We start from the raw sequence: 18,255 nt of genomic DNA, 5'->3' as shown, positions 1-18,255 counted from the left end.
TTATTCAGTGATGAACTCCTTTGTCAGTTGGCTAAAGCCTATGGACCTCTTCTCAGAATAACCTTTAAACATTTTTAATTATTTATTTTTGACATTCATTTTTAAAATTTTGAGTTCCAGATTCTCTCCCATCCTCCAGGCAAACAATATGATACTCATTATACATATGAAGTTGTGCAAAATATTTCTGTTAGCCATGTTGAAAACAAAAAGCCCAGAATCCATTCTGCACCTAGAATCCATCAGTTCTCTCTCTGGAAGTGGATAGCATTTTCTTTTTTTTTTTTTTGGAGGGGGGAAGGCAAAGCAATTGGGGTTAAGTGACTTGTGGGTAGCATTTTTGAACATAAGTCCTTTGGAATTGTCCTAGATCATTGTGTTGATCAGAGTAGCTAAGTCCTTCACAGTTAATCAATATTACAATATTGCTGTTGCTGTGTACAATGTTCTCCTGGTTCTGCTCACTTCACTTTGCATCAGTTCATCTATGTCTTCCCAGGTTTTTCTGAGACCATCTTGCTCAACATTTCGTATTACACAATAGAGTTCCATTATAATCATAAACTGCAACTTATTCGGCCATTCCCCAATTGATGGGCATCCATCATCCAGTTTCCAAGGAAAGAAATTTTAAATGCATAAGGTAAAATGGATTACAAAGAAAGTCAATTATATTGAAAGTTATCAAAACAATAAAAAAAAAGTTCACTTACGTCTGGTTTAGAACCCCAATCTAATCTATATCCCTGATTTGAAATATAAGAAAACAGGCTGACACGCTGAAGTTCACACAGGTAGTCAAGACCTGCACCAGGTTTCACATCCAGATTCCAGATTCTGGATCCTGTGGTCTTTAGGAGCACATTTTTAGGAGGAGGTACGCACTTTCCGGCGGCAGGAAGCACTTCAGGCCACCTGTCATGAAGGAGACATTGGTGCTTGCAGCAACAAAGCCAGAGCCATCCGGGTGTCACCGGAGCCGTCATCTCCTCCCTCCCTCCCCGGCCCTATCCCGCGGCGGGGAGGGAAGGCGAGCAGGAGGAAGTTAAGGCGTAAACAGGGTCAGGCAAAGCTGCCAGTGGAGGAGTGGGGCGGGCAGTGTAAATGGGGGAGGTCCCAAGCAGGCCAGGCCACCTGCAGAAACGTAGACTTGTAGTAGGGCATCCTCGGCCCGGGGTCGCCAGGTCTGTCCCCTTTTCCTACCCTTCTTCCCTCCCCCACCCACTTTCCGGTTCCCTCGCAGTGCCTGCAGCCGCAGCCCCCGGCTGAGGTGAGGGAGCCACGGGGCACCTCGGCGCTGGGCGGGTGGGCTCGCGCCGCCGGCTCCGCTTTCCTGCCCCCTCCCCCCTTCCCGGGGCCGGCGCGAGGCCTCGCGCGCCCGCCCGCGCGCCCTCTGCGCAGCGCCGGGGTGTCCCCGCGCGCGCGGGCCAGGCCGCGAGCCGGGGGAGCCCGGGGAGGGAGGGAGAGAGAGGGCGAGCGGGAGAGCGAGTGAGCTCCCGCATTCGAACCTCCCTCGCAAAGGCTCTCTCCGCCCCACAATGCACCGCGGCGGGCAGCCTTTGAAAAAGCGGCGCGGCTCATTCAAGATGGCGGAGCTCGACCAGTTGCCTGATGAGAGTGAGTAGCACTTCCAATCGCCCCCCTCCCCCTCCTCCCCGCCGGCAGCCCGCCTCGGGGCTTCCTGGGCCCGGACGGGGGGCTGAGGCCCCTGCCCCGCGCCCGACGGGCTTGCGGGCTGCCGGACCTGCCGCCCTCCCCGCACCCCGGGGTTACCGCCGCTGCCGTCGCCGCCTTTGTTATGGTGTCTCTGGGTGTTGGGTTGTGTTGTTGTGAGAGCGCCGGGGCCGGAAACCGAAAGCCCGGGAGCCCGAGCAGTCCACCCCCAACTACCCCCCGGGCCAGGGCCTTGGGCCGGGGGCGGGGGGGAGGGGGGCATTCCCGGAGGCAGCCTCCTAAGACGTAGTTGTGGAAGTCGCAGGTCCCGGGGCCGGGGCAAGGTAGGGCCGGGGCGGCCGGAGGGCGCTGCCCCGGCCCCGGCCCCCTAACCCCGCATCCTGCCCCGGCCCCCTCCCCAGGCTCTTCAGTCACCCGTGACTCCTTCCTTCGCGCGCCCCCCCACCCCCTCGCAGCAGCCCGGGTGGGGTGGCCACCCCACTGAAACATTTCCGTGTCAGGGCCCTGGTCCCTTCCCCTGGGTGTACAGGTGGCCCTCGTTGCCCTCCCCAGGTGACACAGGTGTCTAGACAGCCCCTCACCCATCCCCATCCCAGACGCCCCGCTGTGTGTACGTGGGTCTGTCGAGAAGAATCCCAGAGTTCTATGTCAACATACAGACATGGCCAGCAGGGCTTACGTGATGGCCACATGTATCTATGTGCAGGTGTCCTCCTGATCATGTTCACTTCACCTTTCGGTTTAGTTATGCCAAGACACCCTTGTGTTTTGTGAAGTATGTACGTTCATGGTATTTATGCCTACTTCTAATGCAATAGCTATAAGAAACTAACTACCAAGGGGACCTTGTGTACTTCACATGTTGAAATATGCAGAATGTTTTAATTCATAAATTCCTTTTGTAAGTGGCCAGTGTTGTTATGTTGATATATTTGTGACACTGATATATGTCATCAATTTAGTTTGTTACAACTACAATTTCTGAAGGATTTTTTTTACGTTGGTCAATTAGCATTTATTAAGCGCCTACAATGTGACAGACACTTTGCCAAGAGTTAGGATACAAAGAAACATGGTCCCTGCTCTCAAGAAGCTCAGTCTGATGGAGACGAAATGCAAACAGCTGTGTACAAATAAACTTATCTGCAGGATAAATTAGAGATGATAGAGTGTCAATCGCTAGTGAAAACTCACAGTGCACGAGGCAATTGAATGTGAGGACTAGGAAACTGTTGAATGTCTTCTTTTTCTTTGGGTGGAACTTTAGATTCTTTCGTATTTATAGAAAAGGCCACAGGTTCTATGAATTTACTCTCCATTAAAGTGATATTAAAAAGTTAAAGGTAGTAACAATAGTGTCTTACATAGGTTTTAAAATCACTACAGACAAGTCCTTATAGCATTGTCAAAGTACTTTTGTATATCCTTGTTTCAATAATGTCACCTGCATTACCAGGTCTTCATTGTAATTCAGATGTTCTAAAATAAGGGAATTTTTATCTTCTGAAAAGAATGTGTTTTCCTCTAAAGCTGATATCCTCACTGGTATTTTTGTGCTTCTTTTAACCCATAAAAGTCTATAGAGCTGTAGTTATTAATTTGCTATTCTACATATATGTGTGTATACATATATATGCATATACACACAGAGACACATATAAACATATGCTGAAAATGAGATCTATTTCTATTTGGATTAAGTTAATTGGTGTGTTCTCATTTTATGTGTTCAACAGACAAATGTATATTGAACATCTAATATATGCCAGCACACTTTGCTTGTGTGCGATGCAAAGAAGTATAAAGGATAATTTTTCATAGAATCATGGACTGTCAGAGCTGAAGGGCAGCTTAGAAATCATCTAATTCAGTTCTTTAATTTTACAGGCAAGGAAACTGAGGCGCAGAGATAAAATGACTTGCTTAACGTCACAAGCAGTTAGTAGCAGAGCTAGGGCTTGAACCCAGGTCTTCTGATATCCAACTCTAGTAGTCAGAAAATATGTTGGAAAAGAATTTGTCAAAAGTATATCTATATATGGTTTATAAATATATACATGTTATATTATGGATTATGTTTGATTCTCTAAAGATTAAAAACTGGAGTAACTTAAATTCATATAGGAAAAAAAGTTCTATGTGAAACATGGCAGTGTTAGAATTTGACTGCCTAAGGTGTGATAAATGGTATGTTCTTGGTGCAACATTGGAGGAAATTGGTGAAATCTTTATAGGAACTGTAAACTGTATGATTACCAGCCTTTTGACCAATGAACCTTGAGGGTTTCTTCATCTGTGAAGTGAAAGGATTGGAGTAAAGATGATCTCCAAAATTCCTTCTAGTTCTAAAATCCTATAATTCAAGCTAATGCTTTTTCCATGCCATTCTTGACCTTAGAGTGCTTACAATCTAATTGAAAAGACAGGATATCTAAAAAAGCATAATAATATGAAGTACTATATGAGGAGTGACAGTTGAAGGCAATTTGAGGCATAGCCCATTTGCTTTTTTATAGACCTCTTTTAGTTGACTTATTACACATAAAATTAATGAAAATAATACTAAATCAATGTAAAAGACTTAGCTGAGAAATTTAGGTTACTTCAGCCTCATAGATAAATATAAACTATGGACAATTCCACAGTCTTCCCTGGCTTCTGCCTATGTTTATCAATATAGTCCTTTACTTTTAATTCCATCTTTTATTACCCAAGATGTCATTATTCTGGCAGCTAATCATTTTGTCATTGTTTAGTCATGTCCAATACTCTGTGACCACGTTTGGGATTTTCTTGAGAAAAATACTGGAGTGGTTTGCCATTACCTTCTCCAGCTCATTTGACAGATGAGGAAACTGAGGCAAATAGAGTTAAGTGACTTGCCCAGGGTCACATAGCTAGTAAGTGTGTGAGGTCAGATTTGAACTCAGGAAGGGGAGTCTTCCTGACTCCAAGCTTGGCACTCTATCTACTGAGCCACCTAACTGCCCCCGCTAATCATATTTAACATTTTTAACAACAGAATAAAAGACTGAGCTTCCATATTTCTTTTTGGAGTTGCTACCTGATTTCTTTAAGTACCAAATGTTAATTTCTATAGTTAGAGAGTTATTTTAATACTTGAGTGGATCTCATTGGTATGGATGATTCCAGAATTGTTGCATATTATAACCTACACCTACCCCCTCATCCTATATCATTCTTTTCAATGTATATGATAAAAAAATTTTTTTTTAAAGAATTTTCTTTACCACTTCATTGAACTTTTATTTTTTTGCTGGAAAGAGAATATGTTTTATTTTGGAATCATGTAAATATTACCACTACAACTACTAATAAACTTTTAGGAAATGGTCACACTGTACTTAAGTGACAAGCAGACAATATAAGATTTGGCAGATGGAGAAACAGGTTATTCCAGATGTTAAAAAAGGAATGGTAACATGCATTTTAGAGAAAATAATCAAAGAAACTGAAAAGACTGGATTAATAAGAGTCAGGAAGGTAAGATAGTAAATTCCTTATATCCAAACCAAAACATTTCTTTGCAGATTTACCTCCTCCTTTTTTCATGTAACCTCTCTACTCCAACCAAGCCTGTTTTCTACTGTCTCTTAATCATACTGTGTTCATTACTCTCTGCTTTACTCATACAGTTTCATTCACTTTCCGTATGTCCCCCATCTCTTTTCTGCTTATTTAAACACTATCAATACTTGGTCTAACTCAACTGTTATCTCATTCATTCATTTAGCAGATTTATTGAGAATCTGTTGTGTACATTGCATTGTGCCAGGTCCTGTGAGAAATATGAAGAAGTATAACACAAGATTCCTGTTTTCAAGGTACTTACAATAGAATCACATATATATTACCAAGAAAAATATATAAACATGTAAAAAGTTAGTTGATGGTATATGTTACAGGGTAGCATATGATTAAATGCAAATGAATGATAAATGTTAAAACTCCTAAGATGGATGAACTGCTATATTTTACAATGGTCAGGGAAGGCTTTATAATGAAAGCAGGATCTGAGTTGGATGGGAAGAATTTGTATATGAAGAGAAGAAAGTACAGGGAATTCTGGTCTGGGAAAGCAGCATAAACAAAGATGAGAAAGCACATGTGTGAGTAGGCCAATCTATTTGGAACAGAAAGTTCTTGTAGGGGAATAGAATTATAGCATTTTATAGCTGTAAGGGACCTTGGAGAGAGTATTTTAGTTCAAATCTTGTCTGTTTATAGATGTCGAAACTGAATCAAAGATAGGTTGTGATGTGTTAAGACACACAGCTATTTGGTAATGATGTCATAGATTTAAAGCTAGAAGGGACCTCAGAGATCATGTAGTATAACTCCCTCATTATACAAATAAGGGAACTGAGATCCAGAGAAAGGTGACTTGCCCCAGGTTACCCAAGTAGGAAGGTTACAGAGCTGGGATTTAAACCTAGGCCCTCTGACTCCACATCTACTGTTATTTCCATTGTCTTATACCACCTTTCTAGTATGATGCATTCCTTTTATCAGGGCAGGACACTGCCTATACAGAATTGGTACTTTTCCAGAAGGGCTGATTATAAGGAAAACTGTTCTGGGCAGTCAAAGCATGGTATCAGTTTTGTACTGTGCAAAACCCAAATTGCAGGATGATAGGTACCCAAAATATGAGGAGTAGACTTTGGCTTTTTGTGAGTCCTGGCCAACACTCCAGCCCAAGAAAGGAGTCTTTGTAGGTTACTGAATATCAGGGAGCTTCTAATCCAAGAAATCCTGTTGTCACTGGAAGCTAGTTTTCTATCTGAAACAGCTAGGTGGCACAGTGGACAGAGTGCTGGGCCCGGAGTTAGGAAGACTCATTCTCCTGGGGTCATATCTGGCCTCAGACAGTTAATAGATGTGTGACCCTGAGAAAATCACTTAACCCTGTTTGCCTTAGTTTCCTCATCTGTGAAATGAGCTGGAGAAGGAAATGGCAAACCACTCCAGTATCTTTGCCATGAAAACTGGGGTCACATAGAGTTGGTCACTACTGAAAAATGACTGAACATGATGAGTTTCCTGCAGTTTACCTTCCACTCTGGATTAACCTATTTAGTTGAAACAGAAACAGTTTAAACATTTACATGTATACCTACCTATCATCAAACATGTTGGCCCAGAGATGCATTAGAAGCCCAGCAGAGTAGAAGCCATTATGGCATTATAGATCTAGAAACAACAGGAAAGCACCTTAGAGACCATCTAGTCCAACCCACTTATTTTACTGATGAGAAAACAAGTAGTATACCAGTGCAGTACACTCAAAAGAATAGTAGATTTGGAGTCAAGAGGCAGAATTTGCCCATGGTCTCACAGGTAGCATATGACATGTAGAATTTGAACTCAAGTTCTCTGATTCCAGAGCCATGCTTGATTCTATGATGTTTTGGGAGAGGCATGCACAGAGACACAGATTGGTAGAGAAAAGGAGACAGATAGGAAGGGAGATGGAGACAGGAAGAAGGGGAAGAAATTATGGGATAGAAGAAGAAAAAAGAGAAATAGGAAGGAGGGGACCACAGGGAGAGGAGCCCAGCCTTGGTAAGGAATTTCTTGGGGAGGCAGGATCCTAGGTCTGGCTATTTAGAGGCTACTTACAATTCGTAGAAGTTCCATCTTAGGTTCCTTCTCAGTGCCCAGAGGTTTCCCAGCTCAGGCTTCCCACCATACCCTCAGACTAATCCCAGACCCCCAGGCTCAGGTTGGTCTAAGACTCTCTTTTTGAGCTCCCCCATCTAGAACCTACTTGTGGTGCTCAGCTACCCATAAAGCCTGGGTTACAAAAGCCCTTTGGAAAGGTGGTGGATAGATTGGAAAGGTAAAATCACAGACTGAGATAAAAGTGACTTCAGGTCACATCATTGGACCTGTATCTGAACAGAAATTCTAATATCTCTTATGAGTGATCATCTAATCTCTACTAGAAGGTCAGGGAAGGGAAACCTACTTTCTAAGGTAGCTGATTAAATTTTGGGACTGCTCTAATTATTAGTTAAGTCAACAAGTCACTGTAAGCTTACTGTGCCCTCCAGTCCTTCCACAACACAGTTCTTTCCCAGGTTATGACTCCTGCACTGACTAGACTCTCCTCCCTTCCCCCTTATTGACCTCTTGGTGAACCAGTTCAATTCTACACTGTCTTCTCTTGAATCTCCCTTGCCCTCTTACCCTATTGCCATACTTTGCCTGCCAAGTCTAAGCCTAAGATTACTTCCACCATCCCTATTTCATTTGTTGCTGAATGGAGCTGGAGAAAATTGTGGAAGTACACTGCGGGGGTCCATTATAAGTTTATGTTACATAATCTCAATTGGGTCCTTGCTGCAGCAAGGCAGTCCTTTAAATCTTACTAATAGAGTCACTAATCCACCCAACACAGCAGCTTTTCCAAACTTTTTCAACCTTCTTCATGGTTTCTCCCCCTCTCCCCAAGCTAAGAACAATGAAAAACCTGATGCTATTTGGGGAGAGTTATATCTTTTCCCCTACTCATTTCATACATTCAGATGCCTTCCACCACTATCTCCTTCACCTCAGTGTCACATAAAGAGACTGAGGTCTCTCTTAGCCAAGGCTAAGTCATCTGCATGCACAAGTGATCCCATTCTACCCATCTTCTCCAACAAATTGACCTCTATCATTTCCACTCTTTCATTAATCTTCATCTTCCCCTGCCCACTGGCTGCTTCCTTGCTGCCTATGAACATTCCTATGTCTCCTCCATCCTCAAAAAGCCCTCACTTGACCTTTGTCCATCCCTGACTATTATCCTGTAATATTCTTCATTTTCATGGCTAAATTCCTGAGAAGGCATCTACAATTTTTGCCTCCATTTCCTTTCCTCTCATTCTCTTAACTCCCTGTAGTCTGGCTTTTGACTTTATCATCTAATTGAAACTACTCTCTCCAGAGTTACTAATGATCTCTTAATTTTCAAATCTAATGGTCTTTTCTCAATCCTTATCCTTCTTGACTTCTCTGCAACATTTGACACTATTGGTCATCCACTTCTCTAAGATACTCTCTCCTTCCTAGGTTTTTTGACTGCTGTCTCCTGGTTCTCCTACTTGTCTTAAGTGCTCCTTCTCAGTCTTCTTTGTTGGATCTTCATCCAGGTTTAGTCCACTAATGCTCCTCCCCCAGTCTTCCCTTCCCCCAGGGGCTTAACTACCTCAAGGCATTCTCTCTCAGGTTCTGACCTCCCTCTATACTATTTCTCTTGGTCATCTCATCAGCTCCTCTGGATTCAATTATCATCTCTATGCAGATGATTCTTAGTCTGTTGTCCAGCCCTAACCTCTCTTCTGACCTCCAGTCTAACATCTCCAACTGCCTAATGGTCATCTTAAACCCAGAGTCCCAGAGATATCTTAAACTCAGCATGTCCAAAACCGAACTCATGATCTTTCCCTCCAAATCCTCCCCTATTTCTAACTTACCTATTACTGTTAAGGGTACCACTATCCTCCCAGTTGCCCAGGCTTATCACATACATATCATCCTCTACTTCTCATTCTCTTACCCTCCATATCCAATCAGTTGACAAGTCCTACCAATTCTGCCTTTGTAGATGATCCTTTTGCTGGGTCATCATCCATGTAACTTCAAAGTCCTGTTCTAGGCCTTCTTCCTGCCCCCCCCCCCACCTTTGCTTTCTCTTGGTGATCAATTTCCATGGGTTGAATTCTTATATCTGTGCATACAATTCGCAGATAAACATATCCATCTCTCTTCTGTCTCTTGGTCTTCAGTCCAACATCATCAACAGTCTGCTGGATATCTCCACCTGGATGTCCTGTGGACATTCAAATTCAACAAAGCCCATTCCTCTTGCTAATCTCTCTATTTCTGTTGAGGTTTATCAAATCCTTCTAGTTATCTAGGTTTTCAGCCTTGAGGTCCTGTATTCTTCTCTCTCTCATATGTAATCAGTTGCTAAATCTTGGTGATGCTATTTCTACAACATCACTTGCATCCGTCACTTTCTGTCTACTCACATGGCTGCCACCCTAGGTCTTACCCTTTTGATCTCTTACCTGGTCTTCTGTAGTAGCTTGGTCTTATCTTCAATCTCTTTTCTCCAAGCCAGTTGGTATTCCTGATCAACGGAATGACAAATCTGTTCTTTAAGAAACGCTATTAGCTCCCAGTTTATCCTTTTTAAATAAAATATAATATCTTTGACATTTAAAACCTTTCAAAATGACTTCTTGATACATGGGAGAGCTGGATTTGGAGTCAGGACTAGTTTTTAATCTCAGTTCTGCCCCTGATTTCCTGTGTGACCTTGGTTGAATCACTTAACTGGGCCTCAGTTTTCTTGTCTTTAAAATGAGGGTATTAGACTAGATGATCTCTTGAGGTCCCTTCCTCCCACTCCACATCTCTCATCCTTACAGATTCACTTTATATTACCACTCCTCATGTACTCTGTGGTCCATACAAAGTGGCCTATTTGCTGTCCTCTGTACAATTACTTTTCTACTCCAAACACAGGCTTTCTCCTCTTTTTGCTATGCTCTTCCTCCTTACCTTCTCTTGAAATTTGTAGCTTTCTTCACAGCTCAGCTCAAATATCACCTCCTGCAGGAGGCTTTTCCTAACCCCTCCCCACAGTTCTTAGTACCTCAACTCGTACATCCTTTCCAAAATTACTTTGTATTTATTTTCCATGTACTTGTATACACATTGTCGTCCCTGCACCTCCATACCCCCCCCCCCCCCCCCCCCCCCCCCCGCCCCAGAAGAATGTCTACTTCTTTGAGTTCAGGGACTTGTTTTCATTGTTATTTTTGTATCCTCAGATGTAGTAGTCAGTCAATAAGCATTTGTTAATTGCCTACTATGTACCAGTCATTGTGCTATGCATTGGGAATGCAAAGAAAGACAAAAAATAAGCCCTCCTCTCAAAAAAAAAAAACCTCAGTCAGACGAGTTAAACAACTATGTACAAACAAGATAGATACAGGATAAATTGGGGATCATCTTAGAAGGCACTAAGATTAAGGAAAGACTTCTTGTTGAAAAGGATTCTTTACTTAATAAATGCTTGTTGAATTGAATTAAATTGAAAGTTCCCTCTACCAGTGCATTTCAGCAACTCTTGTCTAACTTAAAGTCTTAGAGACTTGACTAAGGGTACTCAGAATTATACTGATGAAGAAACCGAGGCTGAGAGAAAATAGGAGATTTGACTAGGGTCACATTGCTAGTGTGTACCAGAGGCAATATTTGAAGTCTTTCTTCCATCCCCACCTAACTATTCTCCTATATCTCCTATGCCCTTTGTGGTAAACTGCTTGAGAAGTCAGTTTACAGTAGGTCCTACCCTTTCTCTACTCTTAACTCTTTTTTTTTTTGAGGGGCTAGACAGGGCAGTTGGGGTTAAGTGACTTGCCCAAGGTCACACAGCTAGTAATGTATCAAGTGTCTGAAGCTGGATTTGAACTCAGGTCCTTCTTGACTCCAGGGCTGGTGCTCTACTCGCTGTGCCACCTAGCTGCCCCCACTTAACTCTCTTCTTAACATCTGGCTTCTGACCTCATCATCCCACCTCAACTGCTCTCTCCAAAGTTACCTTTTAACTGCCAAATCCAGGGGCCTTTTCTCAATCCTCATTCTTCTTAACTTGTCTGCTGCCCTTGACACTGTTGATCACCCTCTTCTCATTTCTTTCTTTTCTCTAGGATTTTGGAACCACTTTGATGGATTCTTCTCATTCTGCTTTGCTAGATTGTCATCCAAATCACACTCTCTAATCATAGGAGTCCCACAGAGTTTTGTTCTGGTCTTGCTTTTCTTTTCCTACACTGCTTCACCAGGTGATATCAACTCCCATGGATTTAATTATCATCTCTATACTGATGATTCTTAAATCTGCCTACCCTACCCATATCTCTCTGCTGACTTCCAGTTTCACATCTCTAGCTGTCTTTCAGACTTCTCGAAACTGGATGTCCAGTAGACATTTTTAAAATAAGTTTTTGTTGATATTTTCTGTTTCTTAACATCCCCATAATTATTCCATGTATCTGTTATCCTCACTTTCCCAGAGAGCCATTCCATGTGACAACTTCAGTAGACATCTTAAATTCAGCATGTCTGAAACTGAGCTTATTATCTTTCCTCGTAAACAGTTTCACAATCCTAACTTCTCTGTCCCTGTTAAAGCTAACACCATCTTCCCAGTCCCCCAAGCTCATAAACTAGGTGTTATCCTGTATTCTTCACCCCCCTATACCTAATCTGTTCCAAGGTCTGTTAATTTTACCTTTGCAACATCTCTCTAACATGCTGCCTTTTCCTCTCTCATACTACCAGCACTCATCACCTCACATTTAGACTTTTGTAATACCTTGCTAGTGGGTCAGCCTGTCTTAATGCTCTCCCTACTTCAGTCCACCTCCAGTCAGCTACCAAAGTGATTTTCCTAAAGTGTAGGTCTGATCATGGCTTCTCATGTAGTTTAACCTACTCAGTAAACTCCACTGGCCTCCTGTCACCTTTAGGATCAAATCCTCTGGGGTTCAAAACCCTTTATGACCAACCTCCCTATCCACACTACTTTTTTAGTCGTGTTATGCCGTATTCCTCCCCATATACTCACTCTTCAGTCCAGTAACACTGGCCTTCTTGCCTATTCACAAACAAGAAATTCCATTTCTATACTCTGGCCATTTTCACTGGCTGCCCCCAACGTCTGGAATGCTTTTCCTCTTCTCTGCTTCCCTGGCTTCCTTCAAGTCCTAGCTAAAATCCTGCCTCCTATAGGAAGCCTTTCCCAACCAGTTCCTCTTAATTCTAATGCCTTCACTCTGTTAGTTTTCTCCTGTTTATCCCATTTACACTTTGTATATCTTTGTTGCTTGTTTCGCCCATTAGATTGTGAGCTCCTTAAGGGCAGGGATTGTCTTTCCTCTTTTTGTATGCCTAGCATTTACCACAGTGCTTGGCACATAGGAAGCACTTAATACATATTTATTGACTGCCTTTCTGACTCCAAGTCCACCTCCGGTACACTGTATACCACTACACTGCCTCTTCTCTTAACACATAATAGGACCTAAATAAATGTTTGTTGAATTGAATTTTGCAGTTTTGTTCAACCCAAGTGTTTACATTGGCCCCTAGGCAGTTTCATTTAATCAATTAGCAACATGGTATATTGGAAAGAATCTTGTCTTTGGATTTAGGAAAACTTGGTTCAAACCCTGGCTTTGCCATTTACTTTGCCATTTATTTCTATGAACATTGTCAAGTCATTTAAATCATTCTTGGCCTCAGTTTCCTCAACTTTAAAATGAGGCTGATGAATTCTGACTTGATGTCATCTAACATATTAGCTATCAGCCCAACTTTTCCTCATCTGCAAATTTGAAAAGCATCTGTTAAGCAGTATAGTGGAAGGAGCACTGGACTTAGATGCTAAAAAGACCTAAGTTCAAATTCTGCCTCCCACACTAACTAGCTATATGATGTGGATAACCTTCTTAATCTCAGCTTCAGTTTTTTCTTCTCTATAATAGGGATAGGGGACTGGAGCTGCGATTTCTTTGGTATAAGGTACTCAAAGGTAAAGTGAACTCCCTCAACCCATGTAGGTGGCTACCTTCTCTGTAACTCATAGACTTAGTTGCCTAGAGCACTGAGAAGTTAAGTGACTTTCCCATGAGGATGTCATTTAATCTCTAGAGTCCTTCCTTCATATATAAAGTGGAGATAATAATACCTATAGTACCTACATCACAGGGTTGTTACAGGAATCAAATGAGATAATTTTTAAGCTCTTTGCCGAACTTTAAGCGCTGTATATACACAAGTCAGTTATTCTTCTGTGTTTACCATGTCATTTATGTTCCAACTCTCTGCTTCAGTCATTCAACAAGCATTTATTAAATGTTTACTCTGTAATACAAGGAAAATTAGGAACTCCTGAGAAACCCCTAGCCACTGACAAGCACTCCCAGAAAGAATGGACTCAGATATCTTTGGCATTTAGCAAACCCCCTGGGACTCCATGACTCCACCAAGGAATGTCAATAGATAGGACCATCCCACCTGGCAGACGCTTTCTAGCAGATATCTCTGGGGCTCCGTGACTCCACCAAGGAATGTAAATGAGATTATCCCACTAGTAAGATAACCTGACTGAATCTTTTGATCAGCCGGGACCTTTGTTCCTGTTCCCCCCGCCCCCGCACTCTGTACCCCCATATCCTATATAATCCAAGCCATCACCCCAACACATTGCCATTGATTTGTGGTGCCGTACCCCAATGGCCACCGGCTAATAATTCTCCACTTAAAACTTACACTCTGTGGTGTATCTTGCTCGCTTCTGGTACAACAACTCTCTATATGCCAGGCACTGTACTAACTTTTGGGAATACAAAAGAAAAATGAAACAATTTTTGCTCTCAATAAGTTTACTCTGATTTAGTAACGCTGGACTCCTCACTGTTCTTCAAACAAGATACTCCATCACTGAACTCCCTGCTATTTTCATTCTTTACTCCTCCATGTTTGAAATGTTCTTCCTTATCTCCACCTCCTGGCTTCCTTCGAGTCCCAACTAAAATCTTACCATCTGTAGGAAGCCTTTCCTGATTCTCCTTAATTCTAGAACCCTCCCTCTGTTGATTCTTTTAAGTTTATCTTGTATATAACTTGATTGTACATATTTGTTTTCATGTCTCCCCCATTAGATGGTGAGTTCCTTGAGAGCAGGGAGTGTTTTTTTTTTTAAGCTTTTCTTTGTATTCCCAGCCCTTAGCACAATCTCTGTAATGTAGGAGGCATTTAATAAATGTTTATTGATGGACTGTTAGAGAAAAAGGCATCTAAATAAATAACAATATACAAAATAAATACAAGGTTAATTTTTGGAGGCGGGGTAAGGAGCTGGGAAAATCCGGAAGTAAATATTCATTCAATATAAGCATGAGACTTCTGTTTAAGGAATGAGAGACCAAAGGCTTGTAGACTCAACCAAAATTTTTTCCTTTTCCTTTAAAAAATTTTTCCCTTCTATTATTATGAACTAGAAAAAAATCACACATTTCTGTATACAAAGAACAAGAGAAGAAAAGTGCACATGAAAGCATGAAACTATGTACAGTTTTTTCTTAAAAGTATATTTCTAATTTAATGTGGTAGTTATAAAATTGCCTTGTTTGTCTGCGCCCCTTCTGACCCTCCATCTGTTCTCTGTGTTTCAAAAATGATTCATTAACACTTTTTTCTTCCTTTTTTTAAAATCACTATTCCTCCTCACTTTCAAGCCTCTCTCCCTGCCCCCCTCACTTCCCCCCCCCCCAAGAAAGCTTTCCTTTATATATGGTCACGTACAAGAAATCTTAACATCTTAAAATGTATCTTTTCTCATTTTTAGTCCATTACCTCTCTGCTAAGAAGTAGAAGGCATAATTCATCATTGTTCTTTTGGAGTTTTAACTGGTCATTGAACGTAGTTCTTAAGTCTTTCAAAATTATTTTCCTTTATAGCATTGCAGGAATCATGAAGAGTCAGACACAACTGAAATGACTGAATAACAACAGTGTTGTAGTCATTAAATAAAAGTTCTTTTAGTTCTGTTCACTTGACTCTGTACCAGTTCATGGAAGACCTCCCAGGTTTTCCTATGTTTTTGTCATTTCTTACAATATTTCATTACATTCATAATAATAATCCATTACTATTCCATAATAACATACCATTACATTCACGTACCTTAATTTGTTCAGCCATTCCCTGATTACTGGAAATCCACTTTGTTTCCAGTTCTTTGCTATGCTGTAACGAAAAAAGTGCTTCTATAAATATTTTTGTGCATATGGGTCTTTTTCCACCTTCTTTGACCACTAATAGCAAAGGTATATGCAGTTTAGTAGTTTTTGAGTGTATCTCTAGGAGTATATCAGCTAGGTGGCACAATAGATAGATCACTGGGCCTGGAGTCAAGACCTAAGTTCAAATTTGGCCTCAGACACTTAATAGCTTTGTGACCCTGGGCAAGTCACTCAACTCTGTTTGCCTCAGTTTCCTTATTTATTAAATGAGTGAGAGAAGAAAATGGCAAAACCACAACAGTATCTTTGCCAAGAAAACTCCAAATGGGGTCCTGAAGAGTCAGACAACCACAAAGAGTAAATATCTCTAAACTGCTTTCCAGAATGGTGAGGCCACTTCACAGTGCTACCAACAATGCATTTATGTGCCTGTCCTGCAAAAATAGTTGTCATTTTCTTTTTTGTTATCTTTGCCAATCTGATGAATGTAATGTAAAACCTCAGAGTTGTTTTAATTTGCACTTCTCTTATTTTTAGCGATTTAAAGCATTTTAAAATGATGTTGATAGCTTAGATTTCTTCTTTTCTTATCTTTTTGTCATTTATTTATTGGGGAATGGTTCTTGTTTTTCTATAGTAAAGCAGTTTTCTATATATCTTAGATGTGACACCTTTGTTAGAGAAGCTTCCTAGATTTCTCCAGCTAACTGTTTCTCCAGGCAGCTATGTGTTATAGTGGGTAGAGCTCTAGACTTGGAGTCAGTAAGACCTGAGTAAAATTTGACCTGAGACACTAGCTGTGAGATCTCCAAACAAGTCACTTAACCTCTGTCTGTGCCTCATTTTCCTCAACAATAAAGTGAGGATAATAACAGTACCTATTTTGTAGGGTTGTTAGTGAGTATCAATCAAATGTAAAGCACTTAGCACAGTGCCTAGAAAATAGTAGGCACTTAACTGATACTTGTGTTTCATGACCTTCTCCCCTACACACAATTTTAAGTGTATCAATTTTGTTTGTACAAAAACTTTTCAATTTTCCGATTGTCCATTTTGTATCCTTTGATCCTCCCTACCCTTTGTTTGGTCAAGAACTCTTTCCCTTTCCTTGGCTGTGAAAAAGTATCTCCTTTGCTCCTCTAATATGTTTGTGATATATTAGATCCTATTTCCATTTGGCACTGTTCTGGGATGTAGTATGAGATGTTGGTCTATTTTCTAGCAGTTTAACCTTTAACCTGGAAAAGCTGGGTGACACCTTTTGTGTCAAGAGAACCTGTGGTTCTCTTGCTTCTAGGTTTTGTGTACCTAATATGTTCCTCTTATTATTATTATCATCATCATTATTTGAGACTTGGGTCTCCTTATCTCACCCAGGTTGGGAATGCAGGGGCCTCATTGCTTTGCTGATAGGAAACTTTGGCCTGTTCCTCATTATGTACCCTTGTTAGGTACCCACCTCTCACCCCCCATCATGTTGGGCTGAACTTAATGTGGTTTTAGCATTTTTATAGCTCAGAGCTCCTGAGCTCAATCTACCAGTCCCAGTCTCCCCTAATAGTAGGGATTATAGAAATGTGCTGCCATATACCCAGCCAACTTTTCTGTTTTTTTTTAACCAGTACCAAATAGTATTGATTTTTATTTTTATTGTGGTATAGTTTGAGACCTGGTATTTTTCTTACCCTCTTTTTTCATGATTTCCTTTGAAATTATTGATTTTTTTTAATTCCTCTTGATAAATATTGTTATTCTCAGCCATGTTTTCCAACATTTTACATCATCTTCCTCTAGGCTCCTGTTTGCATTGTCATAGAGTACTCAGCCATATGTTAATTTGGTAAGTCTTATTCAGTTTGGAATTTCTTTTTACCTGCAAAACAGTATTGGTGCATAAACTATACAGCAGCTTCACACAAACTGGCACAACTTGGTCATTATCTTAATGGTGTTCTTTTTACACATGCTTAACACAAACACTGCACTCTACAAGGTGACCAAGTGTCCTATTAAATATTTCTTGTTGCTTTGGGACACATGATAAAACCAGCTTTTCAAATTCTTTTATTTGCTTCTCTAAGGAGAACCTATGAGCCATCTTTCAGTTTTATAGCAACTTCCTTTTATCTTCTGGTTTAATTTGTAGTGAGGCTATTGAAATTAATATCGTTCATTTCCTTAACTAGTATGTCCGTTCATTAGTCCCTGAACAAGTTTCTTACATTCATCATAGGAACAATTCAGTTAATGTTTCTAGGTTATCTAGGAGCTATTGTGATCCTTAGAACCATTTGCCCCACCTTTCTGCTGCTTCATTACCATCACTAAAGATGTAGAAGGAAGATAATACAGGACTAAAGACCATTTTGTATTTTTCTTTGTTATATGGATTGCCTTTGCCAAATAATTCATCATCTGGTGACCAGTCTACTGAAGAGGAGTCTTTCCATTTTTAGCTAGTCTAGTAAGAAAACAGATATAATTCATTTCCAAGAATGTTGTTGTTCAGTTATTCAGTAATGTCCAACTCTTTATGACCCTGTATTGGGTTTTCTTTGCAAAGACACTGGCATGGTTTACCATTTCCTTCTCCAGTGGATTAAGGCAAACAGAGGTTGTGACTTATCCAGGGTCACACATGTAGTGAATGTCTGAGGCCAATTCAGGTCTTCCTGACTCCAGGCCCAGCACACTATCCACTGAGCCACCTAAGCTGCCTCTTGCTTGCCAGTGTACTGGAGGTCTTTT

The 18,255-nt window shown here is 41.1% G+C and overlaps 1 protein-coding gene across 1 annotated transcript in view; it reads left to right on the top strand.

The window, feature by feature from the left end:
• Positions 1 to 1,538: 1,538 nt before the first annotated feature.
• Positions 1,539 to 18,255, top strand: part of LIN9 (lin-9 DREAM MuvB core complex component) — a 79,086-nt gene continuing 62,369 nt past the window's right edge. The window contains exon 1 of the mRNA XM_036755899.1: positions 1,539 to 1,617. Coding sequence (XP_036611794.1) covers positions 1,539 to 1,617 — 79 coding nt within the window. The remainder of the gene's footprint in view (positions 1,618 to 18,255) is intronic.

This window comes from Trichosurus vulpecula, chromosome 4, assembly GCF_011100635.1.
Source record: "Trichosurus vulpecula isolate mTriVul1 chromosome 4, mTriVul1.pri, whole genome shotgun sequence".
Classification (NCBI taxonomy): Eukaryota; Metazoa; Chordata; class Mammalia; order Diprotodontia; family Phalangeridae; genus Trichosurus; species Trichosurus vulpecula.
This window is presented reverse-complemented; position numbering and strand designations above follow the sequence as displayed.